Genomic DNA, 22,092 nt, shown 5'->3' on the forward strand with positions numbered 1-22,092 from the left:
AAAAAGGGATTCAAGTGGTTAAGGTAAAAAAAAAAATCATATCACACAAAGATTTGGCAGACCCCCTGTAGTAACTCTCAGGACCCCCTATGGGTCCCGGACCCCCTGTTGAAGACCTCTGATTCAAACCCTTTGTCCATTTATACGTTGGCGATGCTATGGCACTGTTTCCCAAAAAGTGGGTCAGGACTCATATTTGGGTCGTGGATTTTTCTTTTTTTTTTTTATGGGTCGCGAGTAAATATCCCCTTTTTTCCGTTTCCTACATTTAAAATGATATTTCAACAACTTTTCATCCATTAAAAACGTGTTGGGTTGTGAGGGTTAATGTGCTTAAAAAAAGGAACTTGTCTAATGTGGGTGAAATTGTAGTTTGTGTAAGTAGTTATGTCACTTCTCAAATTTGGCCACAAGAGGGTGCTGCCAGCCTTGTTTTCAGCCTTGGATACATCTTTGATTGTGTTCCTGTTGACATGTTTCTATACTGTTTGTTGTTTTTAGCATTTTACCCCTTTTTAATCACCAATTAAGTCGCTATGGCAATGAATTCCTCCCCGACGTGCCCATTTCACAAGTGTTCAAATGTACACAAATATTTTGAAAATAGCCGATCTACAAGCTCACAATGCGTCGCATCGCGACGCATTGTGAGCTTGTAGATAGGCTATTTTCAAATGGCCGAAATATATATAGGGCTGAAGTGGTTAACGTGTGCTTTGTAATAATAATCAAAATCTACAAGTAAAGTTGACTAAAGTTGTCAAGTAATTGTAATTAGAGTAAAAGTACAATATCTGCCTCTGAGATGTAGTGGAATAGAAGTAAAAGTATAACAAATTGGAAAATACTCCTGTAAAGTAAAAGCACCTCAAAATTGTACTTAAGTACAGTACTTGAGTAAATGTACTTATTTGTTTTACACCACTGTGTCTCTATGCATTTGACGTATTACCGCGTGTTTACCATGCTTTACTGTAAATCACTCTGGTTTGAGAGCGTCTGCAGCTAAATGCTTAAATTGTAAATTGATTTGGTGCTCTTTGCTCGTATAGGCACGTCGAACAGGCGTAGTAGGCGCGTGCCGTTCCAGATCCCCCACAGCCTGGCGTACCTCCCCGACCGCCAGGAGCTGTGTGTGGCCGACCGGGAGAACGGTCGCATCCAGTGCTTCGTGGCCGACACGGGTCAGTTCGTCAAGGAGATCAAGAAGCCAGAGTTCCAGGGAGAAGTGTTCGCTGTGTCCTACAGCGCCGCTGATGGTGAGGAGGAGTTTAAATGTTTTAGATGTTTTTCATCTGTGTCATTTTAAGCGGTTTATTTCTTTGGGCTATTAAAAAAAAAGCACGGCACCGAGTGCCTCACTATGAGCTTGTAGATCGGCTGTTTTCTATCTGCTTTTTATCGTGAAAATGAGTGCAAATATTTAGCTTGAATATATATGTATATATATATACACACACACACACACACACACACACACACACACACACACACACACACACACTTTTTTTGTATTTTTTTGTATTTTATTTTTTAAAGCAAACATTTTTAACTCAAATCTTTGCTTCTGGGGATTCTACAAATCTCTTCTAAATCCTAAAAGTTTCTTTTTTTTTTCTTATGTATGTTGCTATAATATCAGTGGTTCTCAAACTGTTTTCATGTCAAGGACCTCCAGAATGATATGTATTTGGGTCGCGGACCCCCATCTCAAATATATGTTGTTCCAGGGACCCCCAGAAGCAGAGATTTGAGTTACAAATGTTCACTTTAAAAGAATATATATTCAAAGATTTGCACACACAAAATATATATGTGTGTGTGTGTGTGTGTGTGTGTGTGTGTGTGTGTGTGTGTGTGTGTGTGTGTGTGTGTGTGTGTGTGTGTGTGTGTGTGTGTGTGTGTGTGTGTGTGTGTGTGTGTGTGTGTTCCAGGTGGTTTGCTCTACGCGGTGAACGGCGAGTCTCCGTTCGGTGTCTCGGCCCCGCCCCAAGGCTTCGTCATCAATTACTCCACCAAAGAGATCGTGGACACCTTCAGCCCCAGCAGACAGGTCAGACACACACACATTGATAGTTAGGAAAAAAAATGTAGTGTCTACATTTTTTTAATGTAAACACACACCTACATTGATAGTTAGGACCAAATGGACCCTCACGGGTCCATTTGGTCCCATTTGTACACTCTCAGAGTTACAGGCACATAAGGGTCCATTTGGTTCCTAACTATTAATTTGTCTGGGGACCCCCTGGAACCCCCTCAAGGACCACTGGTGGTCCCCGGACCACTGGTTGAAAACCACTGCCGTAAGGGATGGGTCTTTTTTTACAAGACACAGAAATAAAACTTCATTCATTCATTCACAAACACACATACACACACACACACACACACACACACACACACACACACACACACACACACACACACACACACACATACACCTACGTAAACCAAACTTTGGTTTTAGACTGAACTAGTGAGAGGATTGACTTTGACCTTTGGTGTTCAGGAGTACGTGATGCCTCATGACCTGGTGGTGAATAAGGACGGCGTGGTGTTCGTCGGCGACGCGGGCTCCAACTCCGTCATCAAGTTCACCTCCGCAAGTACGTTGACCATTTTATGACCTTTCATGTCACGCCCACATCCTCTGCATCAGTAGAGATTAAACACAACACCCTGAGACCCAACGGCAAAGAACACAAGAGCCAGCACGCCAAAGTCCTTCTGGTACTTATAATTCACTAGAGTTTCGGGGGGCTACGCCCCCCTCAACCCCAGCCGCGCACGGGGCCCAGCGTGGCCGTGTGTATATTGGGGGACCCAAATCGCCGGAGTGAAACTGTGGAAAAGTTTTTTTGAAAAAGGAAAGAATTTGAAGAAATAATATTTGTTATGTTTCAGGGGGTCCACAGGGGGTCCGCGGACCCCCTGATGGTCCACTGACCCCCTGTGGAGTGTTGGGACGCGCGGGGACACCCCTGGAACATTGCGGACCATTTCGGTGTTTTTTTTTTTTTCATGAAGGTGGTTGCTTGTTTCTGGCGGAGGCTGTGCAAACCTGGCAACCCAGCGCATGCTGCCGCACGTTTAAGTGGCGTAGCGTCATGAGGGTCAGTGGGGCCGTGGCTCGGTCAGTGAAGACCCTGTAGTGCGGATGATATGTGGCATAGAGGGGCAGATTGTAAATCCACAGAGGAAACATCCGTGGGCTACCATTGGTTCAGCGATGTGTGCGGTCGCCCTGCGGCCCCTCCTCCTCCACCAATGTGCAGTATTGAGAGCCCTGACGTCACAACAATTGGAGCGATGGGCACTGCACTGTGGTTGGTTAGGGTACACCTAGGGCCCAGGTAGAAGCCAGTTAAAGCCTGCATGGGCAAACCCAGTTAGGACCCGCCTTGGTCCCACATAAACATGGCTAGTTGGGGCCCACCTAAGGGCCAGGTAGAAGCTACTTATAGCCTGCATGGGCATCGCAGTTGGGAGTGAAGTGGATGCCGCTGACATTGCTGACATGGGGTCCATATGGTTTAGCCCACCTTGAAACCATATGGGAACTACGCTGGCATGCTGGCTGTAATGCAAACGCTGCATCATACCTGCAGTGTGTAGTTTGATGTTGTGTGTGTAGCAGATATACCTGCAGTGTGTAGATCAATGTCCATAGGAAAGTCAATGCCCAGCAGTGTTTTTTTTCCCCAGCAGAGTTTCTAGTGTGTCTGTGTCTCTCTGGAAGAGGTTGCACATGAACTCTGCAGCCGCACTGAGGCGCTCCAACACAAACACTCTGACATTAAGCTGCTTCACACAACAAACATCAGCACCACGCTGCTGTTTGTCCAAAACACACAATATGTCCTCTCCCACCGACGTCATGTGTTCATTTATCGACAGCCGTACAGACTCCTTTTGACACATTTTACGTCGTTTTTCCAGCTCTCAGTGACTCTCCACATCGGGCTGTTATTTTGCAACGATGTGAGAGATTAGCTATCACAGACGGACGGACAGGGGGTGAAACATAGTCTTGCGCCATGCCTTTCGGCCTGGCGGAGACAATAAAAAAACGAAAGGAAAGGAAATGGCCATTTCTGCAACAGAAGTAGTCAATAAACTGTGCTATGAAAACATGGGCCACATTGGCAGAGAATGTAAGAAAGAGGCAATCATGTAGAAAATAGCCGATCTCCAAGCTTACAAAGCCTCTCAACGTGAGGCGTTTCGAGCTTGTAGATCGGCTATTTTCACAATATTTACTTGTGGAACGGAGTCAAACAGAATGGGGGGGTCCCAGATCAAGTACGTGTATTTGGGGGGGGGGGGGGGGGGGAGGTGGGGCGGCGTGAAAGGGTTGATAAACACTGCTGTAATCGGAGCGAAATTATCTGAAATTACTACATGACCATAATGCAGCCTAACATGCGTTGCACGGGGCGGTCCTGCCATTACGTTAGTTACTGTAGTTGCTGTGGAGCTACATAGTTCTCCAGAAGACACACACAAACATACACCATGTACAATGGACGAACTGAGCAGCAATATAGACATTCACCACACGAACGTGCATTGTTGACAAAGTGATTGCACAGGCGCTGCAGGCATGACAACCAGGTTAGCGTTAGCGACATGGCAGCTATCACAGCGCCCTGTCCGTCGTGCTGCAACTGGCTGTGATGGCTACAGCAGTAACAGCAAGCTGTCTGCGATGCCATTGTCTGGAGACAGCTCTTAGCGTGACACGACCAATGAGAGTGAGCGCTGTAGTTGTTGCTAAGATACGGTGGCGTCTCTGCCCCATAGCTTGTAGATCTCTCACACATGATTGGCGTAGGCTGCGTTGCCAGGTCTGACTTTGTGTCTAAGCAATGGTCGGCTTATTTTTGCGCGCCTTTGGGCTCGTTTGCATTGTGCGCACGGCAGCGCTTGTTTAGCGTACGTCAGCGCGACGTGGCAACGGACGTGGCAACGTGAAAGGTGATTGGCTGGTGAAAAGAAACACCCGACGTTACACCAGAAATGGTGCCTGGAGAAAATGGTGACCAAAAAAAAAGTTTGGAAAAAAAGGAAAAAACCCCCGCAGCGGCTGCCTGCTGTTGTGGTGATGAGGTCGTGCGCACGGTAAACGGTACGAAGCTGCCTCCCCTTCCGTTTTGTCCGACATTTGGTGAGTAGAATTAATTATGTTGCGCGGTGGAAAAGGTGTAGTGAACAGTGAGATGTCCCCTACGCGAGGCGTAAATTCAGCGCGGCCGCCGTGGCGAGTCAGTTGGCGACATGTGGTCTGGCGGTGCGTTGTTTATTCGATAACAGAGCTGTGGGGTGTGGACACCGAGGGTGCGGAAGTCGGTCGCCATTTATATAGTTAGATATATGCACGGACGACCAGTGTTGGTTTTGACAGCTAATTTTGATTCCGTTTTAGTCTTTTGAATCAAATTCCATTTAGTTTTAGTCATATTTTAGTCATTCTGAAATGTTTTAGTGTTAGTCTAGTTTTAGTCGACTAAAACTGCAGTTGAATTAGTCCACAAAAATGTATGTTGGCGGGGCCTTGATGGTGTCGTAATGGATGATTTTACACTTGGTTGCATGCTGAAAATAGCCGATCTACAAGCTTGTACATCTTCTATTTTCAGAGCGCAACACCCGAGCGCAACCAAACATAAAATGACTTTTCTTTTAGTTCTACTGGATCTCTTCTCCACTAGATCCCTCTCTGACATTTTATTCATTTTTTATTTGTTGATGAAATTGTCAATATATTTAGTCTTAGTTTTAGTCATCATAGCTTAGTTTTCATTTAGTTTTCGTCAGTTAAAAAAGGTAGTCGACCAACATTTTCGGTCATAGATTTAGTCGACGAAATCAACACTGTGGACAACAGCAGCACACACACAGGCGTGTTTCGGCGTCCGTGTCCGTGCTGTGGTTGTCCGCAGTCGAAAAGTTAAAAGACAGTTCATGTAGGTACACTCCCTTGACCTACTTACCTACACGTACCTACATGAACTGTCTTTTCACTTTTCGACTGGTATTTGGTATTAATTTTTTGTATGTAATGGATCAGAGTGGAGATGGTCCGATCGGCCATGGATCGGCTTTGATCGGGACATGGCAATCACGGGGTAAATTCACCGATCCGATCGCCATTGTACGGAGAAGTACTGTCTGTCTCTCGGTAAAACACAGTTGAATGGTGAAGTATCCTCCCACTGTAAAACACCGTCGTATAGAGAAGTATACTCTCTCTGTAACGCACTCTCCGCCCCCTCCCCCCTCCATACACACACACACACACACACACACACACACACACACACACACACACACACACACACACACACACACAGTTTAACAATGTATTTATGTCCACACACAGGGAAAGCATACAGGGACACAAATATTTTAGGGTCAGTAAAGGTTACATTCACAAACTCATGGATATGTTTTTGTGATACAACACACATGTCACTCAGCACTAGGGTTTAACATTTTCCGGGAAATAGCTTATTTTAATTCCCGGGAATTTTCAGACCTTTTCCCGGGCTTCCCGGGAATTCCTGTTAAAGGGTAAAAAAAAAAAAAGTGCCCACTAAAATGCATTTATATGTAGATACTTAAATAGCCAATTTTACATCGAGGTGCCCAAATGTCCCTATTGTGTCCACCTATGAACTTGCACTAATAATGACTTAAGTTGATTTTTTTAATCATATAAATATAATATAGTGTCCTGGCGGAGATCTGACCTGTTGCGCAGCAGCGGGTGAAGACAATTAACTTAAACGAGGAGCTGCGCTGTGCACCCAAAACGCAATCAAACAATGTCAAACTCTAGCTGCTGAAATAAACGTTCCATTTGTATCATTATTGACAAGAGAATTTGCAAAATGATTATCTATTTATTGTCCATCAGAGCGCCGGTGAGGTCACAGTTTATCTCTACTTTTGTAGGATATTGATTTGATAGCCTAAACTTGTCATTTGTTTGCAGTTATTAATTTATATTAGGCTAGTTGCTGGATATTAAGACTCCATTTTGGGATGTTGGCTGTATGTTGTCAAATGTATTAATCTATATTTTGTTGTTGATCAAATGTCGGGGTTTGTAGTGTGATTTTGATGTGCACATGCATGCGCTGCCACTGACAATCAATGAGACAGCTGTTGTGCAGTTCACTTGTTCTACTGGGTAGTTCTAGTAAAATGGTGGTTTGAACTATCTAAAATGCAAGTATAGGTAGGGTAGGCTACATTAATGATGATAAAACAATCGGACCACATCGGTCTAATACTTTCTCTCTCTCTCTCTCTCCCCCTCTCTCTCGCTCTCTTTCTCTCGCTCTCTCTCTCGCACGCGCTCTCTCTTGCTCTCTCTCTCTCCAGTCTCTCTTCTCTCTCTATCAAAAGCATTGCTTGGCTTGCGCGCATTTTAAGCTGGAATATAGGCTCGAAATCAAACCTACCCACTGTTTATGCAGCGTTTCACTTGATGTTCACTTCACTTTGCAAGTTTTTATTTTGATCATTTTCACTATGCAGAGAAACAATATGCTCCATTCGCATAAAACAATAATAAATAAATATAACATAGTTATGACCAAAAAAGGTATAAGCTGAAGCTAAAATAGCTTATTTTGCTTACCCTTTCAACACTTACATACATGACAATTTCGGAAAACAATTTAAGTCTCAAAAAAGTAAAAAAGAAAAGAAAAAACAGAAGAAACAAACAGAAATACAGAAACAAAGGATTTTGCCTCATAATACATAATAACAATATTACAATAATTTATAATTTAATACAATGCATGATCACATGTATTGTTATACATGTAATACATGATTTTCCAAATTACAACATTATTATTTTTTTTTGTTTTGTTTTATTTTTGTTCTAGTTTATTTTTATTATAATACATGATCATATAACCTCTCTATACATGTTAATAGTCTTGTTTTTAAACATTTTTTTAAACATATAGATTGAACTGCATGACCTTAATTCAACTTCACAGCAGCTCCACAAATCTACCCCTTTCACAGATACACAATGTGCTTTAGTGTTGGTTCTTGCCCAGGTTGTTTCGAACATGCCTGTGTTTCTAAGTTCATACTGGGTCTTTTTTATCTCAAACAGCTTCTGAAGACAATATGGAAGTTGTTTATTGTAAGCTTTGTACATAATCAGCAACGTTTGTAGCTTAACTATATCCCAGAATTTTAGTGTGTATAGGTTTATGAATAATGCGTTGGTAGGCTCACGGTACTCAGCTCTCTTAATTATTCTAATAACTCTTTTCTGTAAAATAAAAATTGGGTTGACATTTGTTTTGTACGTGTTTCCCCATACCTCCACACAGTATGTCATATATGGAACTATAAGGGAACAATACAATAAGTATAATGAGTTTTGGTTCAGAATTTCTTTTGATCTATATAATATAGCAATGGTTTTCGACATTTTTCTTTTGACGTGATTTATGTGCGATTTCCAACTTAATTTATGATCAATTAATACTCCAAGAAATTTATATTCAAATACTCTTTCAATAGCGATATCATTTATCCTTAATGTGACTTCTTTATCAATTTTTTGGTTTCCAAATATCATAAGTTTTGTTTTACTTAAATTCAAAGATAGCTTATTTATATCAAACCAGGTTTTTAGTATGTTTAGTTCCCTTTCCATTGTCTTCAGAAGCTCTTCCAGATTTTCCCCGTGGCAGAATAAATTTGTGTCATCAGCAAACAGAACATAATTTAAAAGGTTTGACACATTACAGATATCATTTATGTATAAAATAAAGAGTTTTGGACCCAAAACAGATCCTTGTGGAACTCCACATTTTACTTTCTTCATATTTGATTTATCATTGTTTATTTGTACAAATTGATTTCTGTCTGCAAGGTAGCTTTTCAACCATGAGTGTGCTGCCCCTCTGATACCATAATGTTCCAATTTTTTCAGTAATAGTTCATGATGAATTGTGTCAAATGCTTTTTTAAGGTCTATAAACACACCTGCTGTAAAATTCTTGTTGTCAGTGGCAGTGGAAATCTGCTCCGTTAAATTCAACACTGCCATTGAGGTGGACCGATTTGCTCTGAAGCCATACTGTTGTTCACATAATAGATTATTTTTCTCTATGAAATTATCAAGTCGGTGCACAAATAATTTTTCTAATATTTTTGAAAACTGGGGAAGCAGAGAGATGGGTCTGTAGTTTGTAAATAAATGTCTATCTCCATTTTTAAAGATTGGAATAACTTTAGCTGTTTTCATGCTATTAGGGAATATACCTGTATTGAAAGATTGATTACATATATAAGTCATCTCAACTGTTGAATCTCAACTGGTGTCTACAGTCTACCGTATTGACAGCAGAGGAAACGGTGAAATCAGCGTGCGCAGGGCAGGCATCACGGCCACTTGTGTTTTATTTTGTTCATCATTACTGTTACATTCAGTGCGTCCCATATGGTTCACAACGGGACGATGGGACCCTGCCCTGGTCGGCAACGCGGCAATTAACTTGCCTAATATTATAATAGTAATAATTCCTCCGCGCTGTAGATGGGCCTTTCTACTAATTAGTATTCATTTCTAACAAGAAAAAAATAAAAACGGGATCCCGGGAACCGAAGTCAGTTCCCGGGACGGTAAATAACCTTGGGATTCCCGGGTTTCCCGTATCCCGGGAATCCCGGTGTTAAACCCTACTCAGCACTCCATGGGCACAAGTAACGGCGGTGCTGCCATACATGGCAGCAGAGACAGCATGATACTTGTGCCAGCCTTTCTGTCTCGTCTTTGGGCATCCATCCCAAGTTGTGGAAACCCTCCAACAACCAGTCCGTGGGTAATCTATGTCCTATAGGCTGGATCACCAGAGGAAACAAAGTTCTTAGTCTTGCACTGCTTGCACTGCCCAACCAATAATGGTCTGGTCTCATTCTGACGCGTATTGAAAGATGGCGGACCTACAGTCGTGGAACAATCGGCTTCATTTTCGGTCTGTAGAAAGCAGCGGAGTGGCTTTGTCCATCTCATTTATACAGTCTATGGTTGTGTACTTGTGATGAGGCCTGTGAACCAGAGTCGACTAAAACTATGACGAAAAATAAAAATAAAAAAGTTTGTCGGCTACCTTTTTTCACTGACAAACTAAACAAAAACTTAATAAAACTAAAATCTATTGACAATTTCGTCAACAAATAAAAAATAGACTAAAATGTTAGCGAGGGATCTAGTGGAGAAGAGATCCAGTAGAACTAAAAGACAAGTTATTTTATGCTTGGTTGTGCTCAGGTGTTGCGCATTTGAAAATAGCAGATCTACAACAAGGCTTGTAGATCGGCTATTTTCAGAGCGCAGCCAAGTGTAAAATCAGCCATTATACAACAGGTAGTTCCGACCAAGCAATCTGATTGGTTGAAATAGCTTTCTAGCCGTGCTTCAAACCAGCATGATAGCACGGGCCTAATCACATTAATAAATCACTCCGCACCTGCTTAGACCATATATGGCACAGCTGTGCTGTGACGTCACGCTGTCCCACGGTATGAAAACAAACAGAGAGTATCCTGACCCACCGCCGCCACCGGAGAACAAACAGCTACGCAAAATGGACTATGTTGTTAATTTTGATTTATTTGGTGGACTTTACGGTTGATCAATGGTTAGAAGAGGATGAGAAGGAGAACGCGAAACCGATCTACAAGTTCACAACGCGACGCGTTGTGAGCTTGTAGATCGGCTATTTTCGCCGTGCGATACCTTCGTACGACGGAGCATATAGCCTACTGGAATCAGCTGAGTTGTGCGCTCTGAGTGCCTCAGAGCGCTGCTACAGGGACTCAGTCAAATAAACTCTTCTCTTTACAGGGAAACATAATAGCGAAACATTTTTATTATGAATTGCCCCACAATATGAATACATTTGGATGTGTTTTGTTGGTAACCGTTGTATAATCGCAATGTTACACTCGAGGGTGTGCTTTACCTTACATTATTGGCACTTCAGTGATGCTCGCGGAACTCGGCTCCGCCTCGTTCCTGACCGCATCACTGGCGTGCCAATAATGACGGTAAAGCACCCCCTCTCGTGTAATATTGCTTAATTACGACGCCATCAAGGCGCCGTCAAAAGCGTTTTTAGTAGACCAAATCAACTGTAGATTTAGTCGACTATAATCTTATGATATTTAGTCGACTGAAAGTAGACCGAAACTATCTTTTCAGATGACTAAAATATGACTAAAGCTAAACAGAATTTTATTCAAAAGACTATGACTAAAACTAAGTCAGAATTTGCTGTCAAAATCAACACTGCCGTAGACTTAAAGAACGAATCCAATCGATGGTCTTTAACCCATTGATACCTGGAACGCATCTGTGTCACTTTTAGATTTATTTTAGGCTATTCAAAAATAGCAGATATACAAGCTCATAGCGCGGCACCGAGTGCCGTGCTATGAGCTTGTAGATCTGCTATTTTTGAAAAATCGTGATTTTTTTTTTTTTTCCAAAAAACTGGATTTAGATTTTTTTTTTAAGAATCGCCTCAGGTCTTAAAGGGTTAAGGGCGGATCCAAACCGAGCCGGCAGATTCCTGTGGCGCTTTCCTATTGCTTCACCAATCTATGTCCCCAAAAAAAAGGATGGGTTTCCGAGGCTACCACTGCTGTGAACGAGACATTTTTTTAAACGGACCGATTTCTGCGCTGCACCCGTGCATCAGTTCCCGGGACGGTAAATAACCTTGGGATTCCCGGGTTTCCCGTATCCCGGGAATCCCGGTGTTAAACCCTACTCAGCACTCCATGGGCACAAGTAACGGCGGCGCTGCCATACATGGCAGCAGAGACAGCATGATACTTGTGCCAGCCTTTCTGTCTCGTCTTTGGGCATCCATCCCAAGTTGTGGAAACCCTCCAACAACCAGTCCGTGGGTAATCTATGTCCTATAGGCTGGATCACCAGAGGAAACAAAGTTCTTAGTCTTGCACTGCTTGCACTGCCCAACCAATAATGGTCTGGTCTCATTCTGACGCGTATTGAAAGATGGCGGACCTACAGTCGTGGAACAATCGGCTTCATTTTCGGTCTGTAGAAAGCAGCGGAGTGGCTTTGTCCATCTCATTTATACAGTCTATGGTTGTGTACTTGTGATGAGGCCTGTGAACCAGAGTCGACTAAAACTATGACGAAAAATAAAAATAAAAAAGTTTGTCGGCTACCTTTTTTCACTGACAAACTAAACAAAAACTTAATAAAACTAAAATCTATTGACAATTTCGTCAACAAATAAAAAATAGACTAAAATGTTAGCGAGGGATCTAGTGGAGAAGAGATCCAGTAGAACTAAAAGACAAGTTATTTTATGCTTGGTTGTGCTCAGGTGTTGCGCATTTGAAAATAGCAGATCTACAACAAGGCTTGTAGATCGGCTATTTTCAGAGCGCAGCCAAGTGTAAAATCAGCCATTATACAACAGGTAGTTCCGACCAAGCAATCTGATTGGTTGAAATAGCTTTCTAGCCGTGCTTCAAACCAGCATGATAGCACGGGCCTAATCACATTAATAAATCACTCCGCACCTGCTTAGACCATATATGGCACAGCTGTGCTGTGACGTCACGCTGTCCCACGGTATGAAAACAAACAGAGAGTATCCTGACCCACCGCCGCCACCGGAGAACAAACAGCTACGCAAAATGGACTATGTTGTTAATTTTGATTTATTTGGTGGACTTTACGGTTGATCAATGGTTAGAAGAGGATGAGAAGGAGAACGCGAAACCGATCTACAAGTTCACAACGCGACGCGTTGTGAGCTTGTAGATCGGCTATTTTCGCCGTGCGATACCTTCGTACGACGGAGCATATAGCCTACTGGAATCAGCTGAGTTGTGCGCTCTGAGTGCCTCAGAGCGCTGCTACAGGGACTCAGTCAAATAAACTCTTCTCTTTACAGGGAAACATAATAGCGAAACATTTTTATTATGAATTGCCCCACAATATGAATACATTTGGATGTGTTTTGTTGGTAACCGTTGTATAATCGCAATGTTACACTCGAGGGTGTGCTTTACCTTACATTATTGGCACTTCAGTGATGCTCGCGGAACTCGGCTCCGCCTCGTTCCTGACCGCATCACTGGCGTGCCAATAATGACGGTAAAGCACCCCCTCTCGTGTAATATTGCTTAATTACGACGCCATCAAGGCGCCGTCAAAAGCGTTTTTAGTAGACCAAATCAACTGTAGATTTAGTCGACTATAATCTTATGATATTTAGTCGACTGAAAGTAGACCGAAACTATCTTTTCAGATGACTAAAATATGACTAAAGCTAAACAGAATTTTATTCAAAAGACTATGACTAAAACTAAGTCAGAATTTGCTGTCAAAATCAACACTGCCGTAGACTTAAAGAACGAATCCAATCGATGGTCTTTAACCCATTGATACCTGGAACGCATCTGTGTCACTTTTAGATTTATTTTAGGCTATTCAAAAATAGCAGATATACAAGCTCATAGCGCGGCACCGAGTGCCGTGCTATGAGCTTGTAGATCTGCTATTTTTGAAAAATCGTGATTTTTTTTTTTTTTCCAAAAAACTGGATTTAGATTTTTTTTTTAAGAATCGCCTCAGGTCTTAAAGGGTTAAGGGCGGATCCAAACCGAGCCGGCAGATTCCTGTGGCGCTTTCCTATTGCTTCACCAATCTATGTCCCCAAAAAAAAGGATGGGTTTCCGAGGCTACCACTGCTGTGAACGAGACATTTTTTAAAACGGACCGATTTCTGCGCTGCACCCTGATTCGTTCATAAGAACTAGTTCTTAGCAGCCATATTGAAGAAATACAGAAATTGGGTCCTCCTCCTTACTTCCTTCACAGGTCTTACCAATTGTACTAATTAAGGCTCTAATTAAGGCAACAACAAAAAAAACATTAATTTTATTTGTATTTTTCAGAAACGCATCGCTCGGTTAAGAAAGGTGGAATAGAGGTCCAAGAAGTTGAAGGTAAATGAATGATCTGTCATTATTTACGTAAGACAGATCATTTTGTTAAAAGATTAAAGCTCTATTTTGTGATAGTAATCATTGCCATGTCGTGTTGAGGAGTCTCCCTGTCTCTCCAGCTCACAACACATTTTCAGGTAGGTGACAACATTTCAGCCAATCAGGAGAGAGTACCCATTTATCAGCTTCATTTTTTGGGGGTATGCTGTTCCAGTTCCAATTGTGTGTCTGCTCATGTCTTTGTGTCACCACTTCAAATTTCACTTTAATCTGTATCCTGACTGAGTTCTCTATCCTGATTGGATTGAACATTAGTATCCCGACATGAAAATGTATTTTCTGTTTATTAACTCAATTCCTGCCAATCACGCATAAATGCGATCTATTAAATAGCGCACTTGGCCGCCAAGATCGCATAAATGCGTTCTATTGAAAAAAATGAAAAAATATATATATATATTTTTATTTTTATTTTTCGAAGGAAAAGAGTCCCATCCACTTCCTTGTTAACTTAAAACTTAAAAATGATGTATCTCGGCTCCTGAGTACTTTTTAAATTTCAATGAAAAATCTCTGGCAGACAACAGCAAAAAATCTGAAATAACTCTGGCAGGGCGAAGTGTTAAAGAGACATGGAGACACCTGTTACTGAACAATATAGAGCTATTTAACACGAGCTATTTAACACTGTTACTGAACAACCACTCTCTATAACAATGAGTACTATCACAATATAGAGCTATTTAACACTTATTTTACCCAAAGAAAATCACTTACCCTACCTTAAATCCATTAAGACCGAGAACGCATCTGTGTCATTTTAAGATTTATTTGGCTATTCAAAAATAGCAGATCTACAAGCTTGAGCTATGAGCTTGTAGATCTGCTATTCTTTTGAAAACCCGTGAAAACGTGTGCAAATCATTGAATATGTATATCTTTTCTAAATGGAACATTTTTAACTCAAATCTTTGCTTCTGGGGGGGTCCCTGGAACAAAGTATTTTGAGATGGGGGTCCGCAGCCAAATACATGTTGTAGGTGATCCTTGACATGAAAAAGTTGGAGCATCACTGATATAGCAACATACTGATTTAGAAAACATGTTTAGATATGTATTTGGCCGCGGACCCCCATCTCAAAATGTTTTGTTCCAGGGACCCCCCCCAGCAGCAAATATTTGAGTTACAAATGTTCGCTTTAAAAAAATAAATATATATTCAAAGATTTGCACACATTTTCAAGATTTTTTTTTCAAATATGCTAGATCTACAAGCTCGCGCTATGAGCTTGTAGATCCTGTTATTTTTCAATAGCCCAAAGAAATCTTAAAATGACCGGGATCGAATGGGTTAATCTTATGAAAAATCATTTCAGAACTGGAGGCGTTCATCCAGACCAACATGAAGCAGCAGCCCCTACACAAGGTTTCCGTGGCCGCCGTGGCCGCCGTGGCCGCTGCGGCCAGCCAACAGAAGCCCGGCCACGCCCCCGGCCACGCCCAGACCCCGCCCACCGCGGCCCCGCTGCTCCAGCAGCAGCAGGACGACGAGGAGAGGAGGAAGAAGGAGGAGGGGGAGGGTGCAGTGAAGCAGGCGGGCCAGCAGGGGGGGATGATGTCCCCTGCGGTGGTCACCACGCTGCTGCTCATTCCTCTGGTGATGATCGTCTCCATGGGAGTGTTCCTGCGCTGGAGGAAGAGCCGACCTTATGGAGGTGATGAGCATGATACAGTCCACATGTTTATCTCATGTGTGTCACATGACATTATTAAAGGACGACTTCACCCATTTTCAACCTATCTTCATATAATAGGTCCTCACTAATGCTCATGATAAAATTATACAATTTTTTTCTACTTGGTCTGTGTCTCATAGGAGGACTGTGGACAGTCCAGAAACCCGTCTACCAGTGACATCATCGTTAGGCAGGATTTTGTTTTCCAAAAAGATTTAAAAAAATGTATTCAGATTTTTATTAAGGCGAGAACAATGGCTTCTATCATTGCATTGCAACTTTCCAGGAATACAAAGCCTGCGGTTTCTATTAGCTTGGATTCCCCATCGATGATGTCACTGGTAGACGGGTTTCTGAACTGTCCACAGCCGCCCTCTGAGACACAGACTGATTAGAAAAAAATTGTACCATTATATCATTATCAGCATTAGTGAGGACCTATTATATGAAGATAGGTTGAAAATGGGTGAAGTCGTCCTTTAATAGAAGCATCCATATAGGTTTTAAAGTTTATTAAGAATTTCAAAAACAGGAATGTTTCTGCACAGAGATGAATCCATTACGACATAGAACGCATCTGTGTTAGATTTTAGCTATTTATACTTTTACTTTTTGAAAAATCCTGATTTTTTTTTTTGTGCAAATCTTTGAATATATATTTTTTTCATCTTTAACTCAAATCTTTGCTTCTGGGACCCCCAAATACATATCATTTTGGAGGTCCTTGACATGGAAAAGAGCACCACTGAGCAACAGACATTCCCCAGTAGAATCCCCCAGAAGCAAAGATTTGAGTTACAAATATTCGCTTTAAAAAATATATATATATTCAAAGATTTGCACACATTTTCCAAGATTTTTCAAAAATAGCAGATCTACAAGCGTGAGTGCTGCGCTATTAGCTTATATATCTGCTATTTTTTAATAGCCCAAAGAAACCCCGGTCTTAATGGCCTAAAAAAAACATATTGAAATCGTAATTGTGCATTTAACAAGTTTGATGCATGGGGCCGCCGATGGCCTAGTAGTGGTTTAAGGCTCTTGTTTGCAGCCTGACAGCGAGTCCTGGGTTCGATCCCCGAGCCCGGCGGACCTTCGCTGCGTGCCACTGCCCGACTCTCTGCCTCGTTTCCTGTAAAACTCCACCGTACTGTTACTTGGTTGTTTGTTTTTGCAGAAAATACACTTAAGACTTGTGGTGATTAGTAGTTTCGTTCCCTACCTATGTTGAATGCACTTATTGTAAGTCGCTTTGGATAAAAGCGTCTGCTAAATGACTGTAATGTCATGTAATGAAAACATTAAGGTTCATGCATTCATGTATTGAAGTGGAATATTTGACTCTTTTTCCAGATGGTTGTGACGTCAAACTGGAGCCCAACTCTACTGGAGGCATTTTAGGGAAACTTAGAGGTATGTTATGATTATCCAAATTCAACATGGCTACTTATATGCTATAATTGTGTATTCAGACAACTATTCCACAATCTCTGAATGCAGCATTTGAAAATTGTGGGAGTCAACATGTCTGTCTGTCTGTCTGTCTGTCTGTCTGTCTCTCTGTAAGGGATAATGGAGCCTTCGCTAAGCCCCACCCACTCCACTCTGTCACACCCAGGCCTGGCAAACTCTGCTTCTCGGCCATTGACTTGCATGTTAAATGACGGCTTTTCCCCTTAAAGATAATCCATCATTTCAGGGGCAAGAGCTTCAAAATCTCTCTCTTCTAAATCTAGTCGACAAGGCCTGCAGTACGCTATGCACTGCAAGACATCATTTCGATAAACCAAAAACACAGGAAATGTTAGAGGGAGTAATCGTCATGGATGAACTCCAACCTGGTGTTTGCGCTTTCTTCATTTACGGCCCGTACATCTACATAAACGTTCACGTTTCAAATATAAAGTGCTTATCCCATGGCCACGGATGTTACATGTATGTACGGGCTCTCGGAAGTACCCGTATCATCCGTATTGTTCAATAAAAAGCATTTTAATCTGATCGGTGGACATTTTCTCCGTACGCTTTCAACTGCGCGACCCTATTGGTTGGTAGGTGTATTGCACTCTGATAGATTATAACTCTGTGAGAAAATGGCCACCAATCGGATAAAAATCTTTTTCTTTGGCTATTCAAAAATAGCAGATATACAAGCTCATAGCGCGGCACCGAGTGCCGCGCTATTAGCTTGTAGATCTGCTATTTTGGAAAAATCTTGAAAAAAAAATGTTTTTAGATTTTTTTTAAAAAACTATTTTTAAGAAACGCCTCAGATCTTTTTTTTTATTTATTTATTTTTTGAGTGGCGCCAACCACTCCTACATTTGACTGTGTCCGTATGTCCGTCCGTCCGTCCGTACGTCCGTCCGTATGTTTGAGCACGGCTGATTGGTCAAGCTTCACGCGACACGTGTCGATATGTTGTCACGTGTCACGTGACAACATATTGTTGCTGATTGCAACCAGTTACACTTTCAAAGGCACCACTCTCTTCACACTGGGTGTGATTTTTATTTAACAGGGACAACAATGCACATTGATCAACATGTCAGTTATTCACGTCCATGTAAATGAGCCAGAGTTAGCCAGAGTTGGCTAATTTTCATCTGTAGTCCCTGGGCAAAAAGTGGTATAGTTATCCATACAAAAAGAGACATCATCGTCAACAATACAAAACAAGTAGACATAGTGCAAAAGACAAAACAAATACAGTAAATCTTAATAATCACATCGCTGCCTCTCTCTCTCTCTCTCTCTCTCTCTCTCTCTCTCTCTCCTCGTGTCCACAGGTAAAGCGGCGGGCGGTCTGAACCTGGGGAACTTTTTTGCCTCGCACAAAGGCTACACCCGGCAGGGCTTCGACCGCCTCAGCACCGAGGGCAGCGACGGCGAGAAGGACGAGGACGCCACCGACTCGGAGAACGAGGAATACTCCGCCCCTCCGCCGCCTCCACCCCCCCCTCCCCCGCCGCCGCCGACGACCACGTTCCCCGTCTCGCCATCCTAGGGGGCGGGGCCTAAACCACGCCCGCTTGCCCCCGCCATGTCCCCCATCCATCAGCCAATCCCCTAGAGAGGCGGTTAGTTTTGTGTCGCTGTTTATTTTATGTTATTTTTTTCCGCTGCCAATCTTTATTTATTTGTGCTAAAAAGAAATTAGAAAGTTCTCTCTTCAACTTTATCGTCTCTGTTGGCACTTTATTTCTGAGCTACATGGACCAGAGTCTGACGTCACCTCTGTTATCACCCCCCCACCCACCCCCCCCAGGTAAGGAAGGGTGACGAAAACCGTTGTTTTCTCCATTCTACATCCCGTAGAACAGTGGCTCTCAAACGTTTTCGTGCCAAAGAGCCTCAAATTGATTGAATGTATTTGGCCGCTAGAGATGCGCGGATGGCCTCTCATGTCACCCGAATCCGCATGTACAAATTAATTATCCGCCCGTTATCCAACCGCATTAGTTATATTATCCAATTTAAATATCCGCATCCGCACCAACCGTTTTTCCCGTGTGTCAAAATATTATTATTTTCTGGTATTCCCCGTTAGTTTTAGTATTAGTTGTGCGATGCGATCACAAAATGCATTGATTTAGCCTATGGAATGTCAGCGGCGCTTATAGAATAACACTAGATATATTAGATGTCATTAATTTATTTACCGCAATATTTCACCCGCGGTTTATCCGATATTAATTCATAATTATATTTGATTGACCCGAATCCACCCTAACTGCGGCAACCGCGGCTAAAACCGCGATCCGCGCATCTCTATTGGCTGCGGACTCTCATCTGAAAATGTTTTGTGCCATGGACCCCCCAGAAGATTAAAAAAAAAAGTCAAAATCACTCAACATTAAAAAAAAAAATAGCATGTGTACAAGTTTGCGTATCTGCGCTTGTAGATCCGCTGCGCGTGTAGATCTGCTGGTTTTTGGAACAGCCAACGTGTAAAGGGATACAGTGGTTGATTGTGACCCCCCCCCCCCCCGCTGGACCCCCACTTTGAGAACGAATGCCATAGACTTTTCCTACATCGCGTCATAATAAGAACCGTGCTCCCAAAAAAATAGAAAAACAACCGAGTCGGGCGATTCTGTCAGATTCCCTCGGAGCCGACAAAACCACTGATAGTTAGTAACATTATAACTTTATTTTTAACTTTCATCATAGAAACAAGTGGGCTTATAACCAAAACCATCCATGTTCTTCGGGAGAAATGGTGTCAGTGTTCCATGGAGAAATATTGTTAGTGGGAATGAAAACATAGTCGCACCACCGGAAGTGGAGGGCTGAGGGCAGAGACCAAACGCCGGTTTCCAGTCAGCATAGGTCTAGTTAATCACCCCCCCCCCCCCCCAGAGTCAAATGCAAAAGTGAAAAACACTGGGGGTGCTGTTTTTCCATTTTATTTGACGATGGGTCCCAGATTGATATTTGATGAACGTCTGCGTTTTGGAGGAACATCTTGTTCATTCTGTGGCCGTAGCCGGAAGTATATGGTTGTAAACTATGGTAGGAAGTCACGTGATTCACCGTCCTCCTCACTGAAACGCGTCACGCTGCGTCACGTGATTCACCGTCCTCCTCACTGAAACACGTCACGCTGCGTCACGTGATTCACCGTCCTCCTCACTGAAACACGTCACGCTGCGTCACGTGATTCACCGTCCTCCTCACTGAAACATGTCACGCTCCGTCACGTGATTCACCGTCCTCCTCACTGAAACACGTCACGCTCCGTCAAAAAACATTCCAGACATTTCCTTTAGATTCCGTGACCCTAGTTATCAGTGTGTTTATTTAGTGCAGCGGTTCTCAAACTTTTCCGTGCCAAATAGATATGTACATGGGCCGTGGACCCCCACCCGAAAATATGTTGTGCCAGGGACCCCCCAGAAGCAAAGATTTGAGTTAAAAATGTTCACCTTTAAAAAAAAAAAAGATTTAAAGATTTGCACACATTTTCAAGATTTTTCAAAAAATAGCAGATCTACAAGCTCGTAGCAGCTTGTAGATCTGCTATTTTGAGAACCAATGATTTAGTGCGAGCATCACTGAAGTGCCAGTAATCACGATAAAGCCATCCCTCCAGTGTAATGTTACGATTTATATACAACGGTTGCCATCGGAAAATATAAACTCTAGCTCTAAAAAATAAGAACCTTTCTTAAGCGAACATTTTTAACTCAAATCTTTGCTTCTGGGGATTCTACAAATGTCTTCTAAATCCTAATTTATATATTTTTTTAAGTACATATGTTGCCATAATATCAGCGGTTCTCAAACCTTTTTCATGTCAAGGACCCCCAAAATGATATGTATTTGTCCGCGGACACAATTTTGAGTATAACATTTATATACATATATATATATATATAAAAGATTTGCACACATTTTCACGATTTCTTCTTCTTCAAAAATAGCAGATCTACAAGCTCGTAGCGCGGCACTCGGTGCCGCGCTACGCGCTTGTAGATCTGCTATTTTTGAATAGCCCAAAGAAATCTTAAGACGACACACGGATGCGTTCTCGGATTGGATGGCTTTAAATGAAGTGGAGAAAAAAAAAAGTCAATGGGATTTAGAATGGAGAAAAACGAACACTGACCCAGGAAGGGGGGAGGGCAGGGGAGGGGGGGGGGGGGTGGGACGTCCAGACTCTCGTGTACTCTATATTCAGTTTATAGGTTGCTTTTATTTCAGGACCACGTGGACCATGCAGAGTTTATTCCGTTTTAAGGTTACACATTTCACTGGGTAGAGAGATTCAGTGGTTCTCAATGTGGGGGTTCTCAAATAACGGACCCTTTTATGGGTCTGTGGTAACTCAGAGAGTGTACAAATGGAACCAAATGAACCCGTAATGTACACTCTCAGAGTAAAAATCACACCCAGTGTGAAGTGGGCGGTGTGTGGTCATCACAACATGACTCACTTTGAAAAAAAACATAAATGTGTGTTTTTTTTAAGTCCATACTGCTATTCATAGGGCTGCACGTGTGTCATGTGTTTCGCTAGCCAATCACAGTCCTGAATTTGCAAAGTCAACTCTAAGTCTAGCTGTAGTGTGATTGGCTGACTTTGCAAAAGTATAGATTTGCATTGACAGTGGAAGGGTTAGGGGTTGTAGACTGCGTTGTAGACTATTGGCCAATCGCGGTGCAGGATTGGTCAGTGTCCAAACCTCACTTATAGGGGGCCCCAAAAAAACTGACGTTTTTACAGTGTAGATTGGGGTTGCGGTATACGTTTAGTTTGGTATTTCTCAATTATTTGTTCATTTCATTTCAAGGACCCCCCCCCAGTTTGA

At 42.4% G+C, this 22,092-nt stretch overlaps 2 protein-coding genes across 2 annotated transcripts in view; one reads left to right on the top strand and one right to left on the bottom strand.

Annotated features, from left to right (window-relative positions):
• Nucleotides 1-20,899, top strand: part of pam (peptidylglycine alpha-amidating monooxygenase) — a 64,794-nt gene extending 43,895 nt beyond the window's left edge. Inside the window, 7 exon segments of the mRNA XM_084046122.1 lie at nt 1,053-1,259; nt 1,935-2,053; nt 2,513-2,609; nt 13,993-14,043; nt 15,420-15,758; nt 17,133-17,192; nt 18,569-20,899. Of these exon segments, the coding sequence (XP_083902248.1) occupies nt 1,053-1,259; nt 1,935-2,053; nt 2,513-2,609; nt 13,993-14,043; nt 15,420-15,758; nt 17,133-17,192; nt 18,569-18,786 (1,091 nt within the window). The 3' untranslated portion in view covers nt 18,787-20,899.
• LOC311037333 (uncharacterized protein) overlaps nt 1-22,092 on the bottom strand; it is a gene marked incomplete at both ends in the record, with an annotated part of 559,758 nt that overhangs the window by 216,303 nt on the left and 321,363 nt on the right. The gene's annotated exons all lie outside the window — the stretch shown is intronic.

This window comes from Gymnoscopelus microlampas, assembly GCF_963454915.1.
Source record: "Gymnoscopelus microlampas genome assembly, chromosome: 21".
Lineage (NCBI taxonomy): Eukaryota > Metazoa > Chordata > Actinopteri > Myctophiformes > Myctophidae > Gymnoscopelus > Gymnoscopelus microlampas.